Source organism: Calonectris borealis, chromosome 8 (genome assembly GCF_964195595.1).
Source record: "Calonectris borealis chromosome 8, bCalBor7.hap1.2, whole genome shotgun sequence".
NCBI classification, from domain to species: domain Eukaryota; kingdom Metazoa; phylum Chordata; class Aves; order Procellariiformes; family Procellariidae; genus Calonectris; species Calonectris borealis.
The window spans coordinates 7,738,114-7,759,251 of NC_134319.1; the positions used below are offsets into that span (position 1 = coordinate 7,738,114).

At 36.1% G+C, this 21,138-nt stretch overlaps 1 protein-coding gene across 3 annotated transcripts in view; it reads left to right on the forward strand.

Moving 5' to 3' along the window:
- The window catches only part of EPS15 (epidermal growth factor receptor pathway substrate 15), a 52,786-nt gene that overhangs the window by 20,836 nt on the left and 10,812 nt on the right, over positions 1-21,138 (forward strand). For 2 of the 3 annotated variants that reach the window (XM_075155788.1, XM_075155790.1), the window contains exons 11-19: positions 147-306; positions 3,907-3,992; positions 9,956-10,028; positions 15,007-15,168; positions 15,790-15,987; positions 17,986-18,183; positions 18,731-18,808; positions 19,150-19,240; positions 20,623-20,658. In XM_075155788.1, coding sequence (XP_075011889.1) covers positions 147-306; positions 3,907-3,992; positions 9,956-10,028; positions 15,007-15,168; positions 15,790-15,987; positions 17,986-18,183; positions 18,731-18,808; positions 19,150-19,240; positions 20,623-20,658 — 1,082 coding nt within the window. The remainder of the gene's footprint in view (positions 1-146; positions 307-3,906; positions 3,993-9,955; positions 10,029-15,006; positions 15,169-15,789; positions 15,988-17,985; positions 18,184-18,730; positions 18,809-19,149; positions 19,241-20,622; positions 20,659-21,138) is intronic. The other variant, XM_075155789.1, reaches the window with a different exon arrangement.

Genomic DNA, 21,138 nt, shown 5'->3' on the forward strand with positions numbered 1-21,138 from the left:
ATTACCATGCCTTACTTCTATATTGCATTTTTTTTAGAAGAGGAGATATAGCAATTTTCACATTTTTAAATGACAGCAAGTACAACAAACAGGGCTGTACCTGCAGAAATGAGGATTTGATTTATTTCGTGTGCATCTCTGTACAGGGCTCTCTGTGACACAAAGGACTGCGGAAAGCTTTCAAAGGAACAATTTGCTTTGGCTTTCTATTTAATTAATCAGAAGTTAACAAAGGGCATTGATCCACCTCAGGCTCTGACTCCAGAGATGATTCCACCTTCGGACAGGGGTGTCAGTTTACAGAAGGTAAGAAACACTTAAAGTACTGGCATACCTTAAATTTATCATAATATTGGGAAGAAAATAAGTCTTAAATGCAAAGAATTGACAAAACACTGTTCCATTCACGTTTCAAAATGAAGCTGTCATTTATTACGCCTGCCAACCAAGCGGAGAGATCTTATGTTGAGAAAGCACCATTTTCTATTTTGAAAGAAGAATCTTTTTACTACCTGTCTAAAGAAATTTTAGTTTGCATTTGAAATAACATGCACAAGTTCAATGTTTTTCTCCTAATGTGTTCACAATTACCTTTTTACATTTCTTTTTTAAGAAGTCTGGAAATAATGTGAACTAAACAAAGTTTAGAATTCTATATTTAAAATTTTAAAAGTAAATAGTCCTCCATTTTATACTTCACAGATAGTTTAAATGTCTTCATGGTCTGTTGATTGCCATCTGTCTTAATCCAGCAGTAGACTATACCTCAGCAGTTCAAGTTATATTTATCAGAACGGTAGAGATCATCACAAATTCTTACTTGTTTTATGCATCACGAGGTCTGATGTGGGTTACCTTTTCTTGGTTGTGCAAAACATTGACCTAATTCTACAACTTTCTCAAACAGAATGAAAAATTCACACCTGAAAAAATGGAACTCAAAATTTGGCACTGCTTTTGAGTTTCTGTAACTGGTATCTAATTTCTTTTTACATTCTGTTTTTAAAAAGTAATTGCTTTATTTGCAACTCTACTAATCTTTTTTGTATGTTTGCTTTCCTTTCTATGTCTCTTTTCTAGTTTGGACTGTTTTTTCCATTCTGCACCACTCTGCTTTTCATCCTTATTATTCTGTCAGTTTGTTAACTCTGCTTTCTCAAGGTTAGAGAATCTTTGCTTTTCTAATATTTACTGTCTGTTGGTTTAATAATGAACATCCTTCTAAGACTCTTACATAATCATTGAAATAGCACAGCACTTCTCTGAAGTGTCACAGTGTGTTGCGATCTCAAATTATTGTGGATTTCCATTGTTGTTCATTTGGAAGAACCCCAAGGTTCTTCCTGGAACCCAGACCTCTGTGGCTGTTCCTTGTTGGTAACATGTGCTGCTTAAACTTAAAAGAAAATGCTGTGTGTTATCCTGTTGAAATTGCTGGGGAAGTGGTGACAAAGTAGTAACCCAACGTGACAGTTGACAGTTATGATTAGGACTAATACCCATGGTTTTGCTGATTATGTTGCAGAAAATGTAGTGATCAGAACACATTAGGTGAGATCAGTGTTGGTTACTGCTATTCTGTGTGTGTAAATCGTTTTTATAGAACTCTCAAAGACAAATGTGGCTTTTTGGTTTGGTTTTTTTTGTTTGTGGTTTTTTTGTTTTTCTTTGCATTACTAACATAAATGATAAGAGTAAGAATATTGTGAAAGAAGGTAAGAGTTCGTTTAGTTAGCTCTAAGTCCTTACCAAGAATTTGTTTTACTAGATTGAGCTTGAACCTTCAGCTCATTTTGAGCTTTTTCAAAAGAGATGTCTTGTTGATATGATTGTCCAAGGTTATTGCTCAAGAATTGAACGCAGAGGGATAAGAGCAGTAGGCAGAAATAGGCTTTTTGCTGGTTTTCTTGAAGTGGAGTGGCTTACATTGAAAAAAACAAACAAACAAACAAAACAAAAAAAAAAACCAAAAAAAAAACCCACCACAAAACAAAAAACCACCAGACCAAAAAAAACCAAACCAAAAAAAACCCTAGGCTTCATCTTCTGACTTGACCAATATAAAGGTAGTAGCAGAAATATCAGTAAGTATAATAGTAATCCATTATGTTTTTAAAGTAGCTAAAGTTAACTTGTGATCCTTCTTGGTAGATGTTGAGAATGCACACGTATGTATATTGCTGTTATATAATGTTTAGTTTCCTTACAGAATTTTATTACCACAGCAATTTAACTTTTATTTCAGTTTTGAGGCCTGAATGCAGATCCCATGAATGGGACACAACAGCAGTCTAGTACTTGTCACTATGTTTCTTTACCTAGAACTGTTTGTAGTCACCAAATTGCACTTGCATTACCAGTCATAAAACTTAAACTTACATGCAAGTTCCTCTTGCAGAACTTTGACAGGAATTGACTTTTATTACTATTTTCTGTTTAAAAACTTGAAGCGTTGTTTGCATGCATGTTGCAGTGTAGTAAATGGCAGCAAATAGTTCTAAATTTTGTCTTTTTTAACTTGTAAATTGAAGCTAAAAATGTTGGCTTTTATGTTCCTCCCCCACACCAGTTCCCCTGAACAATTGAAGATAAGATTGAACTACATTTTGGTCAAGTTTGATGCTGGCATTAGTGTGCAGAATTTCTTTAACCGATGAGAGAAGGAGGCCTGGAAAGAATTTGTACTTGTAGCTAATAGCTCCATGTTTTCCTTCTGTCCCCTTCCTAGGAGAAGTAAAAACTTTCTCATTGGAACACCATGAGCAACTCCGCGCTCCTTTAGAACAGGATTAACTTCATAGCGGTTTTGCCCATTTGAGAAGCTGTACACTAACCAGTTTAAGAATAGCTGTATGTTTTTTTTTTATTCTCAGTTTATGCCATTTGTTCTAGTAAAATATGCATGAATAATCTATAGTTCTGCTGAATAATATTCTCTGCCACAGTGTGCTCAGATTTACTGCTTAGGTCTTTTCATTGCTCTTGGTTTTGTGTTTTTTTTTTTTTCCAGAGTATAAGCTTGAATAAACATGTAGTTAATAGCATCTTGATTCATCTTTAGAGAAACTTCAGCATTTAAAGACTTTTGTGTTATTTTGGGGGTATCGCTTGCCTTTTTTAATTATATGTATATACTTTTCTTCTGAACTTTGTGTTTGTCCTGGATGATTTTATTCAAGACTTGAAGGAACTGATGTATTAATAGAAGGTAGTTACAGTGACTAGGGCTTCCTAAACGTGTTCATGTTGTGATAAGGCACAGTAGAACAATTATAGTATTTGCTAATTTCTGTCTTCAGCATTTGTTCTCTAGTCATTTATATATACTTTTTTGAAACAAATAATTTGTATTACAGTTGTCTTATTATAAAGAATGGGAACTCATGGGTGTAACTTACCTATGACTTTGTATTTTCAAAGTTTCACTCGGTACTCTGGAGGTTCACATTAAGCTAGCTCGGTATCACTTAAAGCATTGCAAATAAGTGTCTATACTCTGCAAAAGGAGGATCACCAAGGTGAAGAAATATAAATATGAAAGTAGTAAACAAACCAAACCACTCTTAAATGAATGCTGGGAAGTAGCTAAACGTTAACTGTAAGATAAATCTCATTTTAGAACTAGATTTTTTTTTGTGTGTGATCAGGTGGTCCTGTGCTTTTGTGGGAGATGTCTTCAGCAGTTTACAGGAGACAAACTGTTTGAATTACTAGATGCACTGGATGTATGTTGTGTTCTGTTAATAGAGCATCTGGACTGTTTTTTTTTAAGATTGAAGATTTGAAATACAATGCTACCAACAGTTGTTACAAGAGGATAGATCATGCTGTCACAAAAAGTAAAGTGAATATAGTTGTTGGATAGCATAAACTATAAACTAACAGTATTTATTTTTTATTTTTCAGAGTACTCAAGGACTGAATTCTGTAGCAGATTTTTCTGCAATTAAAGAACTTGATACATTAAACAATGAGATAGTAGACCTGCAGAGGTAGGTAAAGGAGGAATAGCCATAGTTGCCTTAGATTCAGTTGTGCTACTTACGGGTTTTTTTTAAAAACAATTAAATGCATAAGAGAAAACCAGGTGGTAATAGTCTGCTTTGCTAAAATAAATGGTTAGCATGTCTGTAAATGTCTGTAATACTGTTTAACACTTCTACTCTTTGTTCACTCAGATGAGTGCATTTAATAACAGCAGGACTGTGAAAGGTCTGTCCGTCATACCTTCTGGGTATGTTTCAGAGAGCTGCATATCTTAGCGTCTTGAGATGGAAATATTCTCTCTTGTTCATCTTTATTGGCAGATGAGAATGGAGCAGATGTTTAGGATGCTGGAACCATCATATAAATTGGTATTAGTTGTCTTTGATTTGTAGAGGGAATTCTAAGGACTTCTTTCTAGTGGTAGTAAGGAAGTGAGATGGGAAAGATCAAGAAGTATGTGGAGTAGAGAGTGGGAAGAGACCAGTTTGTATAGGGACCTCGGCTAGGGTTTTGATGGTGGTAAAGATGGACATGCTTCTCTTCTGTTTAGTAAAATAAACTGTTGCGCTGAGAAAAATTGTTTTAATTTGAGATCCGTAGACCCTTGGGTTCCATTAATTATTTCTAAGGTAATTAAGAAGATGACTTGACTAAGAAAATCAAGTCCATGTATGTTGTGTAGTCTTTGTCATACTCTCAAGACATAGCAGATATTTTTCTTCAGTGATTTTTTTGGTACTATCATAAATCTACTGAAAATTCTATTAAGAACAATTAATTCTACTATTTTATAAGTGAGGGTGCTTTGTCATGATGAAATCTGCCTGTCTAATTCAAGTCACTTGCAGGAATGATTTAATTTGGCAATGTGTCAAAGCACAGTCTGTTTCCTAAATATATAAATGTTTTTTCACTTCAACTGCTTATTCTCCCTCTTATCACTCCCACTGCCTCCTCACTTCTCCCTGTTCTGCCTTCCTCTGTTGTTCTTTAGGTTGTATTAATTCCAGTTTTGGACTCTAACATTTATTAACCTGAAATATGATTTACAACCATGTATATTTGCTGTTAGTATCTTAGAGGGAAATGAATTGTTCACTAGCATGAATTCTTAGATAAAGTTGGTTTTCAGTAGATGGGCTTGCAGCCTAACATGCAAGCCAGTCTATTTATGTCTTGTTTTCTTTTCTTACTGTGAGGTATGAAGGAACCATGGGCTTTAGAAAGTCATTGCTTCCATTTCTTCAGTGGCAAATATACTTGGACAATTATTTAAGACAGATTTGAATGATATCAGATTGTTGAAGATATGGTAGGGGCAACTATTAGTGTGTATTTATTTTTAGAAAGGGGATATGGTATATATATATGATATATATACTTTGATATGATTTAGAGGTTCAGAACAGAACTGGATTGACAATCAGAGGCTTAAGCCTGTATTGTCAAACTGAAGTGTAATAGAGGTTTGTGTGGTTTCATTGAGAATGACTAGCAAACTCTCAATGTCATAAAGTGAGTTGTGGCTCAAGTAAAATTTTTTCATTTTTATTTTTTTGAAGAAAATTAATTTTTTGATTACTTGAAAATCCATTAGCCACTGTAGAAGAGTTATTTTGGCAGCAGAGTAAATGTTACTTTTCTGTACCTTCCCTAAGTACAGGTGTCAATGCTAGACAACAGATTAATCTTTGTGGTAAATGTAGGAAACTTTTTTCATCTTTGGCAAATCCACATTTCTGTAATAACTGGTGAAAATACACTTTGTCTTGATAGTTATCATATAAAAATGTAATTTAAACTTAAGTTATTTTTGTTCATTATTAAACAAGATATATTGTCAGCTGCTGAACTCAATACGTAATAATTCTAGTCCATGATTCCGTTGAGAAGTATCTGTGAAAGCTGCATTTCTGTGACCCGGTAATAGAAATTGAATCTATTTTTGAAGTGCACTTTAAAAAAAAAAAGGCAGCAGAGAGGAAATGCCTCAAAAGAATGACAATGTCTGGAAAACATAGCTTGTTGAGAGACTGAGCAAAGAATACAGAGGTGATGTGTTTGTGGCTCAACAGTTTGTGTGGGAAAGATTTCTGGTAGCCGATAGCTTTTTAATCTAATTCAATAAAAACAACGTCAGGAAGGTGGAGGTTGAGGATAAAACGAAGAATAAAATGCAGAACACTTATTAGCGATGATAATTGCCCCCTGGTAGGGGGAATGATTTGCCTAGGGGCGTTGTGGAATCTGCATCATTTTGAGCCTGTCAGCACTGCTGCCTGTAAGTTCTGTTTCAGTTGCACTATATTTTTAGAAAGCTATTTGAAGCTTTTTTTGATCAGCATTGTGGGAGGCTAGACCAGATGTTCTTAATATTCTTTTTTTGAGCCTTAAAACCTTTTTCTTCCCTAGCAAACCCTGCTTTGCTTTCGTGCATTCAAAGCTAGCTACGGCCCACAAATTAGTGGAATTGTGAAAGATGTCCCTGCCCAGGGCAGGGAGGATGGACTAGATCTTTACAGGTCCCTTCTGACCCAAACTATTCTGTGATTCCATGTGATTCTGTGAATTTCTTCAAGCTTTACCAACTCTACATTCCTCTCTAAGCGTGTTAAGTAGTTGAGCTTAACTTAGTATATCTCACCAGAGGTGCCATCCTTCACATGTGTTGGACAGCAACAGTTATATTGTCTTGAATATAAATCAGGTTAAAAAGACCATAAAGCTGGTAAATTGGTCTCAAAAGTAAGGAAATAGCAAAATGTCCCCAGGAAAAACAGGGCAACCTCTTCCTGCCGTACACCTGCATCAAGCCTTTGTTTCAAAGTTCAGAGATCTACAGCTAGTCTTAGCAAAGCAATGGTAAGAATTTTAATGTAGGCTAGATTATTTCTTCCAACCTCTAGTTTGGAAATAACTGAGCTGTTGCAGCTGAAAAGGTTGGGGGAACAAAGGGGAGAAGAAACTAGGCAAACCCTAGACAATTTTTTCTAGCATTGCCAAACTGAAGCACTACTACACTGGGTATTCCCAAAGTTACAAATGTACGTGAAAATAAGAAATGTTGGGCAACTGTGAGTGTAGATAATGCTACCAGCTCTGTGCGTAGTCATCTGTCACTTATTATAGAAAAGAACTATGATTTTTTGCTTTTGTAACTAAGGTGGTTCTAAGTATTGGCCATCAAGAAGCCTGGCCGGGGTTGTTTCATATTTGGCTTGAATGCCTCTACTGACATGGGGAGTCATCAGTTGTCAGCTGTCACAAATATTTGCAATATGCTGGCTCCCATTTATAAATTACTCCATTCACAAATTAGTAATAAAACTTATGGATTTACTAAGATCATTTGATTGTAAATCATGAAGTATCTGCATCGGAGAAACCGTCTATTAGTTTTGGGGTTTTTTAATCATTGCTTTTAATTTCTTTGATATGAGGTTCTCCTGTCCTGACTACTATTAAAATACGTAGGGAAATTGTATTGCTTTCATAAATAGACTTGAATTGGTTAAAAGTGTCTTTTATTGGCAAGACCACAGCTGGTTTTGGGTTGTTGTTGTGGTGGTTTTTTTTTTTTTTTTTTCCCCAAGTGCTGGTGTGGTAAGGGACTTTATGATCCAGGAAATCTATCATATCCAATAAATCAATTTTGTTACTTGTTTTTGGTTCTTTCAGTTGCTGAGCATTCCTACAGGGGCATACCAGATAGTTTGTAAAAGAAATGGAGGCATTCAGAAGAATTAGTGAATTAAGTAGGTCTGTGTTGTCTTTTTTTTTTTTTCTTTTTGAAACAAAGACACATTACTGGGTGGGAGGAGGGGATGTGTTATGTGTAGACTATATACACTCAGCTTGTTTTCCTCTTGCCTGAGACTGCTGCCTAAGCTTTTCTTGTTCTGCTTGACAATACTTCTTTCACTTGATTTTTTCCAATTCATTGTTTGTGTTGTGATTTGGCCAGTGTAAGCTGCCTGCGGGTAGGTATTGTATCCTGTTGCTTGATTAGCATAGTCCAGATTGCAAAGTTTAGGTACCTGGCTTCTGTTGAAATAAAAGGGAAATGATCTTCATCTCTGACAGTCTCTTAGGCGTATCAGTGACATTAATGTGGAAAGGCTGTACATTAAAGCATACATACCTGCTTGCATTTCTATTTCCAGCTCAGTTTTCATACCTGAGCAGAAAAAATAACAAGTACTTGTTTACCTAGTCAATTATTCTCTTTCATCTTCAATCAGGAATAATATGCCTGAATGTTTGCTGTGCTTGATATGTGTGTCTGAGGGCTTGAAGGTATTTTTCTGCCTGACTTGTATTTAGATCTGTGGAAGTGCTTTATTGAGATTGAGACCCTTTGTTCATGGAAAGTTACAGATGGCAAAATCAACAGAACTTGTTTCAGCCCTGTGTTGCAATGCTTTAAATATCTAAGTACAACTATGCTACAAATACTAGTTTATTGAGCTAGAGGAATGTGCTATAGCTTTGATGGAAATGGTAACGATTTGCTTAGAATTTTCATGATACTTTTTTCTGATGAATGGAGAGTGAGAAATTTTATGAAACTTGAAGGTTGACACTTAACAAAATAACCAGCCTTGTTCTTCAAAGTTCCTCTTTCCACATCTTTCTTTTTCTTTCTATTTAAACCTTCCCTTTTTCCTTTTCCTTCTATTTTAAACCTTCCCTTTGGGCACAATCAGCAAGTTGCTCTTTAAATAGCTACTGAGATAAATAATAAGAGAACATAATCTATAGTAATTATTTTTCAGAGCAAGTGTTCGTTTATGATCTATGACATCTGGATTTTTTTTTGTTTTCCATTGTACATGGTTTAGCAGTAAACAAGAATTCCTCAGCTTGAGTAAAGAGAACTTAGAGTAGACCTGCTTTACTTTGGAAACAGAAATGCTTTCTTCTGTATTAGATAACAGTAAGCAATAAGATTAATAGTTTTAGATTGATTACCAATCTGCTGCTATTAAAATATGAAGTTACCTTAATTTCAATATGTACTAGTAATATAATAGCTTTTCACTGTGGTATTTCATTTAGAAAAGTTAGGTTTATCATTGTTCAAAATCTAACTTTTAATGTGAGTGCCAATTTATTAACAAAATCTTTATGAAAGTAAATATCTGTATACAGAAGGTAGTGTTAAAACTGTAAAGCTTAATGCTTTTCTGCATCTGTGAAAGGAGAAAAGATTCCGTATACTGTCTAGAGATAAACACTCTCAGGATTTTCTTAAAACAGTAACACTTCTGAGTTGTATGTTTTTTTTTTTTTCCCTTTCTTAAAGCTATTGTTATGTCTGACAGCCAAGGATTTATTGATGATAATTCCCCTGTCATCAGTAGTCACTTTTAAACTTGAATAAATGTCTGTAGAGACAGACTTGATATGACACAGCAAATAACTACGTACGGAGTCTCTGAGCAGCTAGTGATTACAGCAAGCTAACCTTTCTTCTTCTGACTGAGCTTACCAACAGATATATCTAAAATCTGATAGGCAAAGTTCATTAATCAGCTAGACTGGCCTGCTGTAAATGTTTTCTAGCTGCTGTTAGCATAGGAATTACTGAGTTTGCAGGGGTTAATAGATGGAATCTGATGCAATCCCTCCCACTTTTCCCAGCAGTTTTCATTAGACAAGTGCCTCCATAGCAACAGTGAGATCACTGGAGACAGTATTTCATTGATTTCTCCCTCCCGCCCCCTTCCATTTTTGAGCCATTCTTATCACTGAAGTGCAGTTGGGTGAAAAGACAGGGATTTTTATGCAGAACACTTACGTGGGCTTCTGTTTTGTAAATAATTTGAAAAGCAGAAATCCCTTACACCTTTTGTGTTTAATGTTTCACTATGTATTTAAAGAGAGATACAGGCTTAGGGGGCTGGATAACTGTACCTGCTGTAGCTGATGTTCTTAAGTATTCTTGCATTGTTTGCTGGTCTTCTAGGGAAAAGAATAATGTAGAGCAAGACCTGAAGGAGAAAGAAGATACCATCAAGCAGAGGACAAGTGAGGTCCAGGTAAATAAGACATAAAATTATTGTTCAGACATCTGATACTGCACCATGTGGTGCTTTAATGGCAGTGGGATTACTGAGTCTTTAGATCACATCACTTATTCAGTGAAAAGAAAAAAAAAATTGGTGGCTAAGAAAAAGAATGTACTTTGAAATGTATTTTCTGTATGAATGTGGGTTGGTGTGTATATTTATATAAATGTGCGAGCTCCTAAGATATGTAGCCTGCGTGGAGTTTTAAATGAAAAATATTACAAAAAAATAGATTTCTTCTTTTTCTTTTTTTTGTTGGTTTTTTTTTTTTTGGCAAGGCTATCTAATGTATAATTAAAACTAAAGAAGACACTGTAGCTCTGCAAATTAATAAACTTAAGTGGCTGAATTAAAAGGGCTTGTATATGGGGCTGCTTCTTAAGAGTCGCAGTAATTACCAGCTCTGGAGGCATGTTGCCTCAAGTTAATTTTGCTTAACATGAGTGAATTTTAAAAATAATCTGTTTGATTTTTATTTAAAAGGATGTCATTGAATTTCCAGAATATTGGAAAATTTAAATTTTACAAGTATTTTACAGGGATTAAAAATTATACAGTCAGCATCAGTGTTTAGGGTGCTAACAGTCAAGCCAAGCCCAGAATTAAATGCTGCAAAGCAATATTTCAATTAAATTTTAAGCTGCAAAAGCAGCTGGAGTTGCTGCTTTAAGAAAAAACTTCAGTGTGATATCTGATCACTTACATTTGTTTTAGGAATCTTTATTATTTTAAATAATATTTATTTGATTAAAAGCAAATAATGCAACATTTCTATATTTTACTTTGTGTTGGGCAGAAAAAGAGCCAATGTGTTACAACTGTTGTGAATTTTGTGCTTGGCTATTTAATATCGTTAAGGCCTGGATGATAATTAATAGTCTGACCTTTCAGAAAATAATCAGATGCTGGCCTGTTAGTCACGATGGCAGCCAGATTCAGCAGCTGCAGGAATGCATACAGAAGTTGCCCATGTCTGTGATTCTGTCCATGCATGCAGTGGTCATTCCCCTCCCCACTCTGCAGATTGCCTTTTCACACTGTTAAAAATTCTTATGGGTATTCCTGGTTTTGCACACAGGATTATTTTGTTAGTGTGTTCTGGAATCTATGTGCGTTCATGTGAAGGTTGAGTTCTCTGGTGCCTTTGCACAAAAGGTATATAAAGCTAAATAAAAACCTTACCTTTAGTGTTACAGTTATTAGTGTCATCTGCATATGTTTAGTGTTTGATAGTAGCCTCGGGGAATCAATTAAGTCATTGTATCTAGAGCAGTAATGTTGGAAGCAACTGTCTCAGGTTCTTAACCTCTTAGTGATCGCACAAGCTATTTGTCCCTTGTTAAATACAGAGTTATAGAGCTTTGTCAGTCTGCAGAGAAGGAACAGTCTGCTGGCTTGTCAGAAAAATGAGAAACCATCAGGATCAAGTAGGATGTGGCTGCAGCATTTATTTAAGCCGGTGGCCCTTTATCTCTGGTCCCTTTCTTGCTTCTGAAAGTTGGGGGACCTACATGTACCAGGAAACTTTCTTGGAACTTCAGACAATAGTGGTGACAGACTAAGAATATCTTTACATCATGCTTTTTTCTTCTGGTTTTATTCTAATGGTGACATTTCTAAAGATGGTATACAAAACCAGTGTGTTCTAATCTGCCACCTTGGATCAAGCTAATTTTGTGGCATCACACTCTAGGGTTTCTGATACCAGATTTACTTCCATGGACACAGATTATAATCTCAAATATAGCCATGGTCTGTGATGGGTCAGACTGATTCGTATGGGAGGAGGAAGAGAATGACAGTTTTTCTTCTATAAAATAATTTATATACTATGTAAATAAATACTAAAAAGGAAAGACAGAATAAGAGTAGGAGGGACAACAGCATACTGGTGGGTTTTAATGTGCTTATTAAAATATCAGCTCTTTAGTAGCAAAGATTAAGGGGTGTTTTTTCTTGAAAAGTAATGGGCAGAGTAACAAAGATCAAGAGACTTCTAAGGCATCATTTCCTTAACTTATTCTGTGATTGGATTAGCATTTTCTTATAAATATCGGAGTAATAAATGTACTCATATCTGAAATGTTCTTGGCAGTAGAGAACTTTGTTTTACAGAGTTAACATGTAACTAAAACGTTAGTTTTTGACCACATACCAAGTAGCATTTGAAAGTGCCTTTACCTGGGTGTCCCCTTGCTCTCTCATCACCAGCCTGCTCTTCCAGACACAGATGTTGAAGGACAGTGTGTCTCAGCGGCTAGACACTGCCTCAAGCAATGGGCTTTTGGGCACATTCACAAGACTTTCATCTTCCATCTAGCATTTCACCTGTATGGGAATGGTTCGTCAGTCTACATGCTAAGATTCCGAAATAAGTGGCGATTCTCCTGGCTTTCCCAACAGTTACCACATGTTCCCTAGAATTTTATTGACGTGAAGTCAAAAGGTCTATGTTTTGCTTTTCAATGGGACACCGAAACTTTGTAAATAAATTTTTAGAACAAATGCATGTAATGCAAAATGTATGCTCCTGAACAAAGCATAATATATGTTTGCATCAATTGGGGAAAAAAAAAGTAACTGCATGTGAGAGACTGCTTCAGAGAAGAAGGGGGTGGGAAAGTGAAAGGTACTTTGGGATTGTGGCCTTCCAAGTAGTCCAGAATGTTTCTGGCCTTCTCTTCTAGCCTTTTGATCTCCATGTTGGCCTGAGTTTTCTTAAACAGATTTATGCCCTGAGTATCCCACTCGGCATTGGATTTTCCCTGTTCTTGGTTCGTTGCAGTGCCCCAAAGCCATTAGAAAGTCAGTGAAGTTTAACTTTTCTGTGCCGTTTTAGGCTTAAAGGTTCTTAGCACATGAATTGTTTGGTGAAGTACAGATTGGCAAGCTGTCTATCTGTGGAAATACAGATCTCTTAGACTTTCCTTGTCCTATACTACATTAGCTTGGAGAGTTATAATGATTGTAAATCTAATACAAGGATTAAGATTACCATAAAAATGCTAGTTTGTACCACCTCAAATATGTTAATGGTTTTCATATAGAATCTCATTCAGTGCTTGAACATTAAGATGATGCTTCTCTGCTGAGGGTGTTCTTTGAAATCGAAGCTTAAATGGAGCCTGGTTTACTTCATGAATATGTATCTTTGAGTATTAGCCCCAGTATATTGTACCTACTCCGACCTTTAATTATGGAGTGGTTATGTGAACATGTTTGGGTTTTGGTTTTCGTTGGGTTTTTTTTTCCTTCTTTTCTCTCCTGGGAGCCATCAGGCATAAATCTCTTCAGTGCTTCTCTACTGCTGTGCCTAGGACAGACCCTGGGATTCAAGGAACAGTAGCAAGAGGGAGGTGATCTATATTGTGTGTATGTGAATTGTTGCTTCCTTTCAGAGAAAGGAGACTAAAATCTCTTTAAGCTGTTACTTTTTCCTCCATTGATTGCGTTGAGTGTCAGCTGATGCTTGCTTTTCAAAGCAATGTAAAAAGTGAATGGATCAAGTGTCCCAATTATCCAAGTCAGTAGCTGCTGTAAGAGCTTTTTGTGTGCACACTGGTTTGCCTTTCATAGATTAGAAATAACCAGTAATTCACCTAGTCTGGCTGCTATACGTCAGTCATATACCCTTTACTGAACTTTAAATTTGATTTTGAGGCTTTTGCGTGGTTTTTTTGGTGTTTTGTTTTGTTTAGGTTTTTTTTGGTTTTGTTTTTTTTTTTCATAAAAGCATCTATTATGTTTCTGTAGCTAGTCTTCCAGTTGTCTTGAGGTTACCTATTTCCCTATCATCTGACTGCTGCACCATATGCCTTTCTATTTCTATCTGGCTTTTTTGTCCTGATTATCTGGAGGTGTTAGCACACGTGGATAAACTATCTTCCTCACTAAAAAGAACCCCAAACAAAACACCTCTAAAAAAGGACAACAGGATCTTAGCTTAGAGTAGCACATGAATGTATGATCTAATCAGAAATTCACATCAGCTTGTTTTCTTACCCTCCTTAATTTACTTTTATCTCTGTTTGTTTTTTACTGTTGTTCATGATTCTTCTGTCAATTACCATATTTTCTCGGAAAGGCTGCAATCTTCTCTTTTCATCTAATACTTTTCCTTTTGTATTAATCCTTTTTGATCTCCCTGTATTATCTCTTCCTCTTGACTTTGACGATTCTTTCTTCTTCCTCAATTCTTTTCTGGACTTTTTTTTCAATGTTATCTCTGCAGTTTGGCATATAACCATTCCTGTTGTTCAGAAATGAACTAATTATCATATGAGGCTACTTAATGTCCTTAGAACACAAGATACATATTTACTGCTGTTTCATAAATTAAAAGATGCCATATTGTTGTGTGTGGAACATGTATTTCTTACCAGTACTGTTACATGGAAAATAAGTTTTTGGCTGATTTTTGCAAAATCAGAAGCAGGGAGGCTCTAGGAGGGAGTGCATTTGGGTTAATAGTGCACCGGTTTGGTCCTTTACCATGTTGCTAAAACAAGTTCCTATTTTTGGCTGTGTGTTTTTGAAGGAGGAAGGAGCAGAATAAAGAATTTCTGTTATTAAGGAACTCAGTAAAACATATTGCTAAAACATAGGACAGAGACACTGTAGCAGCCTGAATAAAGACGACTTCTAAATTCAAAATGAAACCCTAACCTCCCTGAGAGTAAAACAGTTAATGTCTGTTGATGCATGATCTTCAATTTTTCAGTGAGATTCTTTTTACTAAAGAAAAGAAAAAGAAAATAACGTGGTTATTCTCAAATTCTAATTCTAAGACATAAAAATACTTACTTGTCTGACACGTTATAAATGCTAGCTTTTGAAAGATAATTTGTTGATACTTCGAAATCTGAGTTAGTACTGCAGTTTATACTGTGGAATGTAGTGGTTAGGAGGAGAGGGGGAACAAATGCAAAGCTCATCTGTTTTATTACAGGATCTACAAGATGAAGTAAAGTGGGAGAGCAGTAATCTGCAAAAGCTGCAAGCTCAGAAACATGAAGCACAGGAAATCCTTAATGATCTTGATGAACAGAAGGCTAAGTTGGAAGAGCAACTTAATGATATCAGGCAGAAGTGTGCAGAGGAGGCCCATTTGGTAAGGTCTAGTGGCTAAGGCCCTTGAAAGAGTAAATGCCTCATTTTGAAGAACTCGGTCTTCCAGTGTTACAGTTGTTGGGGCAGGAGAAAGAAGTTTAATGAATGAACAGCCTGAGTGTCAAGATTTTGTGACCAACAGAGAATAGGAAATATGTCACTCATTTCAGTGACCTCCTAATTTAGTATCAGTCTGACAACAAATATACCGAGATATACTTGCACACAAATAAGGTTAAGTGCAAACAACTAATGCAAAATTGTAATGCAGTCTAAGCGTAATTAGAAGCAGTAATTACTGGGACTGATTTCTTAGCGGTTAAAAAAATCATCTTATGGTTATGTAGATTTTTTTCTAATATAAAGCTGTAGTATTTCTTTAAGGTCTAAAATGATATTTTCAGTATTAGAAATATCTGTGTTGGTCAGGAAAACAGCTAGAATACTATGATCTTATTGATACCAATAGGGAATTAACCTTTCATTCAGGTATGATCTATAATCTCTGCAATAGCTATGAGGTTTTTACTTTTTCTGGTCATAAATAAGAGTATTTGGATGTGTTTAGAGGTGTTTGGGGTTTTTTTTTTATTTGACTTTGGAATATTTGTTCATGCTTTAGATTGCCATGCTGAAGGCTGAAATAACAAGCCAGGAATCAAAGATTTCAGCATATGAAGATGAACTGACCAAAGCTCAAGAGGAGCTGAGTCGCCTGCAGCAAGAAACTGCAGAGCTTGAGCATTGCATAGAGTCCGGGAAAGCACAGCTGGGACCTCTTCAGCAACATCTGCAGGATTCACAACAGGAAATCAATTCAGTAAGGCAGTGTGAAAGACCAAAAAAAAAAAAAAATTTTTTTAGCTGACAACCTTTAGTGTGGTTTTTCTGAAGGGAAAGGCGTTGTTTTCTTTTTTCTTCACTGTTTGCTCATGTCTTTAGTTGCTTACACATGTGTTCTATGCTAGTAGTTGTTAGGATTCTTAGAGGCTGACTCAAGTCACTCCAGATACTTCATGATTTTTCTCCAAGTTTTGTTAATAAAAAGGGATTAATTTATTATATTTCATAAATAATTTGTCTTAATGTAATGAATGAAAAATGTTTAAATTCTCTATGTCCAGTAGTTATTTAAGCTTTCTTTCTCAGCCATGGCCTGAGGCACGCTCTCACTATTCTTTAATTGATGTGAAGCTGGTATAAAATTACTAACATTTACTTAGTGCATTGTTGAAGAGGGGAAAGTAAGGTGAGTGTAAGAATAAACTGGATTGAGACTAGATACTAAGAAGCAGAGAGATAGCTGCACTGGTTTTTAAGCACAGAACTGTGCTTTGAGGTGTCTGCTGTTATGTTAAAGGAATGCTTCTAGCTTCTAACTGTAATCAGGGATTTATTATTACTTCAGTGATGGGTTTGCCTGCACACCCTTTCATCATCATTCTCTGAATTGCTAGCTGTCTAATATATTAGCCAGAGTCACATCATTATCGAGTTAAAAACAAAAAGCCCTCTTATCAACTTTGAACCCTAGAAATGGCTGACTCTTGGGTTGGTCATTTCACGCAACTCATGTCTGTAACTTGTTAACAATTTTTTTCTTAAGACTTCCACTGCTAGTGTTCATGCAAGAACACTTTCTTCTGTTGAAGAGCCTTACAACATATTCAAAATTTTTAAATTTGGCTTTGAGGTTTAGAAACTGAGAAGTAAAGAAATGGATTTTCCATTGTTTCATCACAGGTAGAGAGAAGGGTTATGCTATTTCAATATTAGTATACTAGCAAGAGGTACTTGTGATGAGCAGATTTGAGGCTGATAATACAAGTGGTTATGCTTAACTATACTACAAACTTTTTTTCATAGGTTTTATATTAGTACACCTGATTTCATTGCTCTTGACTCACAAATAATAAACAATAGGTGTTTTAGTGCTTTAGGCAAGATTATCTAATGGTTGGTCTGAGGTCAGTGTATTTGAAAGACATCTGGTGGTGTCTTTGCTGCCACCTGACTTGTGACATGTGCAAGGCAATGAAAACTCTATTAGGTGACTGACCTAGCAGAAGTCAGTGGGATTTAGACACCTAAATATCTGAACTATGATCATCCTTCTGCATAATCTGCCAAATCCAGTATTCCTTTATAACTGGCAGGTTGGTTGTAAATATTTGCTGTGAGGCACTGCATTAAGCGTATTGCTGAAATAATAACGTGGATGTAACTGCTTAGGAAGATATACTGTGGATTTTGTAGACTTCAAAAGTGATGTGGGAGAAGGTAATGAATTTGTAACTTTCCTTCTTGGAAGATGAGAATTCTGATAAAGCAGCCTTTTTAATTTAGAGTTTAAAGCAATTGCAAATGCATAATTAAAAACAAAACAAAACAAAAAAACCCAAACAAAACCAAACAAACACCCCCGCCCCTCAACAAACACCACCAAAAAAACCCCAAACCAACCAACCAACAAAACCAACCAAACAAAAAAACCCTGAAAGCTTTGCAACTCTTCTTATGAGTTTGAGTAGAAACAAAGCAACAAGTCTTGAACGTTGCCAGTGATGCAGTCTGCTTCCTTGGCAGGAGAAGGTTCTCAGGTATGTCCTTCAGCTACATTACATCTTTTCTAAATCAGATTTCTGTTTATTTCTCAAATTTCACCCTTTGATTGAAAGAACGTGGGTGTTGTTATATTTGCTTTTGAAAATAAGAGTTTCAGGCTTATAGCTTCCATCTTATATTTAAGAGGGGATGGTCATATACTAGCTTCTGTGTACTGCCATACTGATGCGTATACGTTTATTTCTGTTTACAGGTGCAGACAAAACTTCTTGAGCTGAAAGAATTGGAAAATAACCAATTTAGTTGGCACTCTCAGCCACATAATACACTTGTTAATGGAACTGCGGATCATTCTAGTCTTAGCAACAGCAGCAGTGAAACTGCTAACCTTAATGAGAATGCTGAAAGGGAAAGTATAGCAGAAGATGAACAAATAAACAGTGTGTCTCCAGTGAGTTCTGTTTTGCCTGCTTGATCATCATGCAATGCAGCTGTGAAGTTGAAATAAGTTAAGAATGTATCAAGATTGATTATGTTTTTAAACATTTCCACAAGTGAAATTTCAGTGTGTTATTCTGAGGGACTATGTTTCAGCAGTCTGAAAGTTGATAAGCAGAAAAGGAGGCAATTTTAGCTTGGCTGGAAAGTGGCAACAAAAAATTTTCTGTATTTGTTTCCAAAGCAAAATATCATAAATTGAATAGTAGAATTAACATTAGAGAGCAGCTGTCTCCAGTTGGTGCAACAAGAATGGAATAGGGAATAGTAAAGAAAATCTAAAGCTGCCTTGCTTTAAATGTCCTTCCTAATGTCCCAGTAGATTCTTTTTTTTTTTTAAACTTTCACAGGGTTTATGGAACGCTTCAGTATGTTCTAGAATAAGTATGAACCTCTTGAAGTATCCTTTAGTATATTCTTTTAGCTATTTAATACTTAAAATTATATTTTGTAGTTTTCTATTTACTTATTTATGGTGAATTTCTTTTATCCTTATGTAGATAAGGAATAGTCCTGAAACAACAGCCTCTGTTGTGGAAGAAGAGAAAGAGACCCCAGCTGCAACTATTACCAAAAAAGTGAGTTTGTTCAGATTTGGGGGAGGAAAAAGTAAATTAAAAATCCTAGTTAAACTGTTTCAGGCTTGCATCGTGGTCATAGAATAACAGAGAAATAAAATTGTCACTTACTGTTTTTATTTAGAGTGTGATGTTATGAAAACATTTCATCTAGTATAGCAGGCAGGTTGTTGTTGAGAAATATTTTGGTTCTCCATTGATGAATTATGTAGAATTCTAGCTGTCTCTCTTTTTTCAGCTTTAAGAAACTACCAAATGGTAACACAAGATGACATAAGTGTTTTCCATCCTGCAGGTCTTAAAAATTTAATACCTTTCTCTACTTCTTTTGCATTGCCCAGGAAGATCCATTTGATGCTGAATCTCATCCATTGCCTGATCTAGTTTCTGAAGCCAGCTTAGAGTTCTTCCAGTCTGACCCTTTTGTTGGCAGTAAGTAAACTTTCCTCTCAAGTGCAGATTTGCAGAAATAGGTCTTGTGTGAACACATCTCAGCCTAATCTTCACCTTGGAACTGCTCTTTATAGAATGTGAAGGTGTTTGAGTGGCAGGAGTGTGGAGCCAATAGCATTATAAAAATGGAAATGAGAGTTCCAGCATGTTTCTCCTTCCTTCATCTGGACTTTCTAATTAGCTGTGAAAATTGCACCTTTCCCTCACCACTCTTCCCAAGTACCTCTCTTACCTCCCACCCCCTGCAATTTGCAGCACAGATCCACAAACAGATCAAGGAAGGGTTCAGTGAGCTGTGGTGTGGGGAGGGTGTGGGTGGTTGGGAATGAATGGCTGTGGCCTACTTATGGTGAATTTGGCACTCAGAAAAAGGTAATGTGGAACTGCACCATCTGTTCGTCTTGTGGAAGTGCTATGCTTTATTTTAAGAACTTGCCACTTACGAATGCTGTTGCTCTGACTTTATTTTTTTCTTTTATGTTGGACGAAGTGGTCTGTCGATATGGAGCCACTTGGAGAAGGGGAGTTAATTTGCATTAACTGCTGAAGCAGATGTTTTCAGCCACATTAACATGATTTTACATACTTTCAGAATCAACATGGTCTAATCAATTTAGCTTGTATTGCTTCAAAAGGAAAATAAGCTAAATGTTTCAGATGACTTGGCTTCTGAAAGAATGTCAGTGCAGACTTAACACTTTTAATGAATAAATTAAACTAATTTAAAACACCTTGAATGTTTCTGTGTAGATATTGCTTGATTTTTGTTTATATTGAAGTGATAAACAGCACATGACACAGCCTTTCTTTCAGAGGAGGAAGGTATGTCTGTTAGTAGTAGCCAGCCTTTTGGGCTTCATGTGCTCCGTATGCTCAGGGCTAGATACCTGCTAAGGTGTCTAGCAGCTGAGAGACAGTGTATCTATGTCTCTCCAACGCAGATGAGGGAGTAGAACTGATGCAATTGGGACCATGCATCCAGTACAGAAATGAACACTTAAGAGCTACCATCCATGATGCCTATTGAATTATCAAAACTGGGACTAAGCTTCTATCAGTGGTTAGCCTGGATTACCATGGTAGTAAATGCTGCATAATGTGGGTGTTTACTGACAATAGCCAAGAGAAATGCATCTTTGAGACGGCTGCTTTTGTGTGTGTTTCATGCTGGTAATGAGCTGCTTGATGAATATTTGCTTCATCTAATGCTAGCTCTTGTAGTTCCACTGAAAATAGTCAAACTATTCCTCTGAGTGAGAGTTGTTTAAATTCTAGCTGTAGAAATGAGTTTGTATCCAAAAGACTTCAAGTCAGTACATGTCTTATGATAAAAAGCTGCAAGTCACTTTTTTTTTTAACAGGTGATCCCTTCAAAGATGACCCTTTTGGGAAAATTGGTAAGTAACTTTGTAACTTTTAACGTCTCTTTTTTTCTAAACAAATCCTGGGGAAAAGTGTCACCACTTTCAGCACAAAAAAGATGGAAATGACCCAAAAAAGTCACCATAGGATGGATATATAGCAGTAGCAGCTGGCCAGTTGTGTTAAAGCTTTTCAGAGAACCCCATTGCCAGTGAACTTTTCTCTTGCTGTTGGAATTCTCCTTAGTTGGGATTTAACTATGTGAAGGTGATGAACAGAAGGCCCCAAACTCTTGCTGCTTGTTTTATATGCAGAGTAGTAAGACTGTACTCTTTTAAAGGCTCTTAACTTACCAACTTTCTTTAGCACTAAATATTGAAAATGGTGGGAAGTCTCTATTTAGACTGGCTGTATAGGCAATGTCATTGCATTATTTGCTTGGTCCTGAATAGAGTTACTGGTGAACAAAAAAGCAAAATGGCCAGCAGAAAGACTATAGCAAAATAGCATTGTGC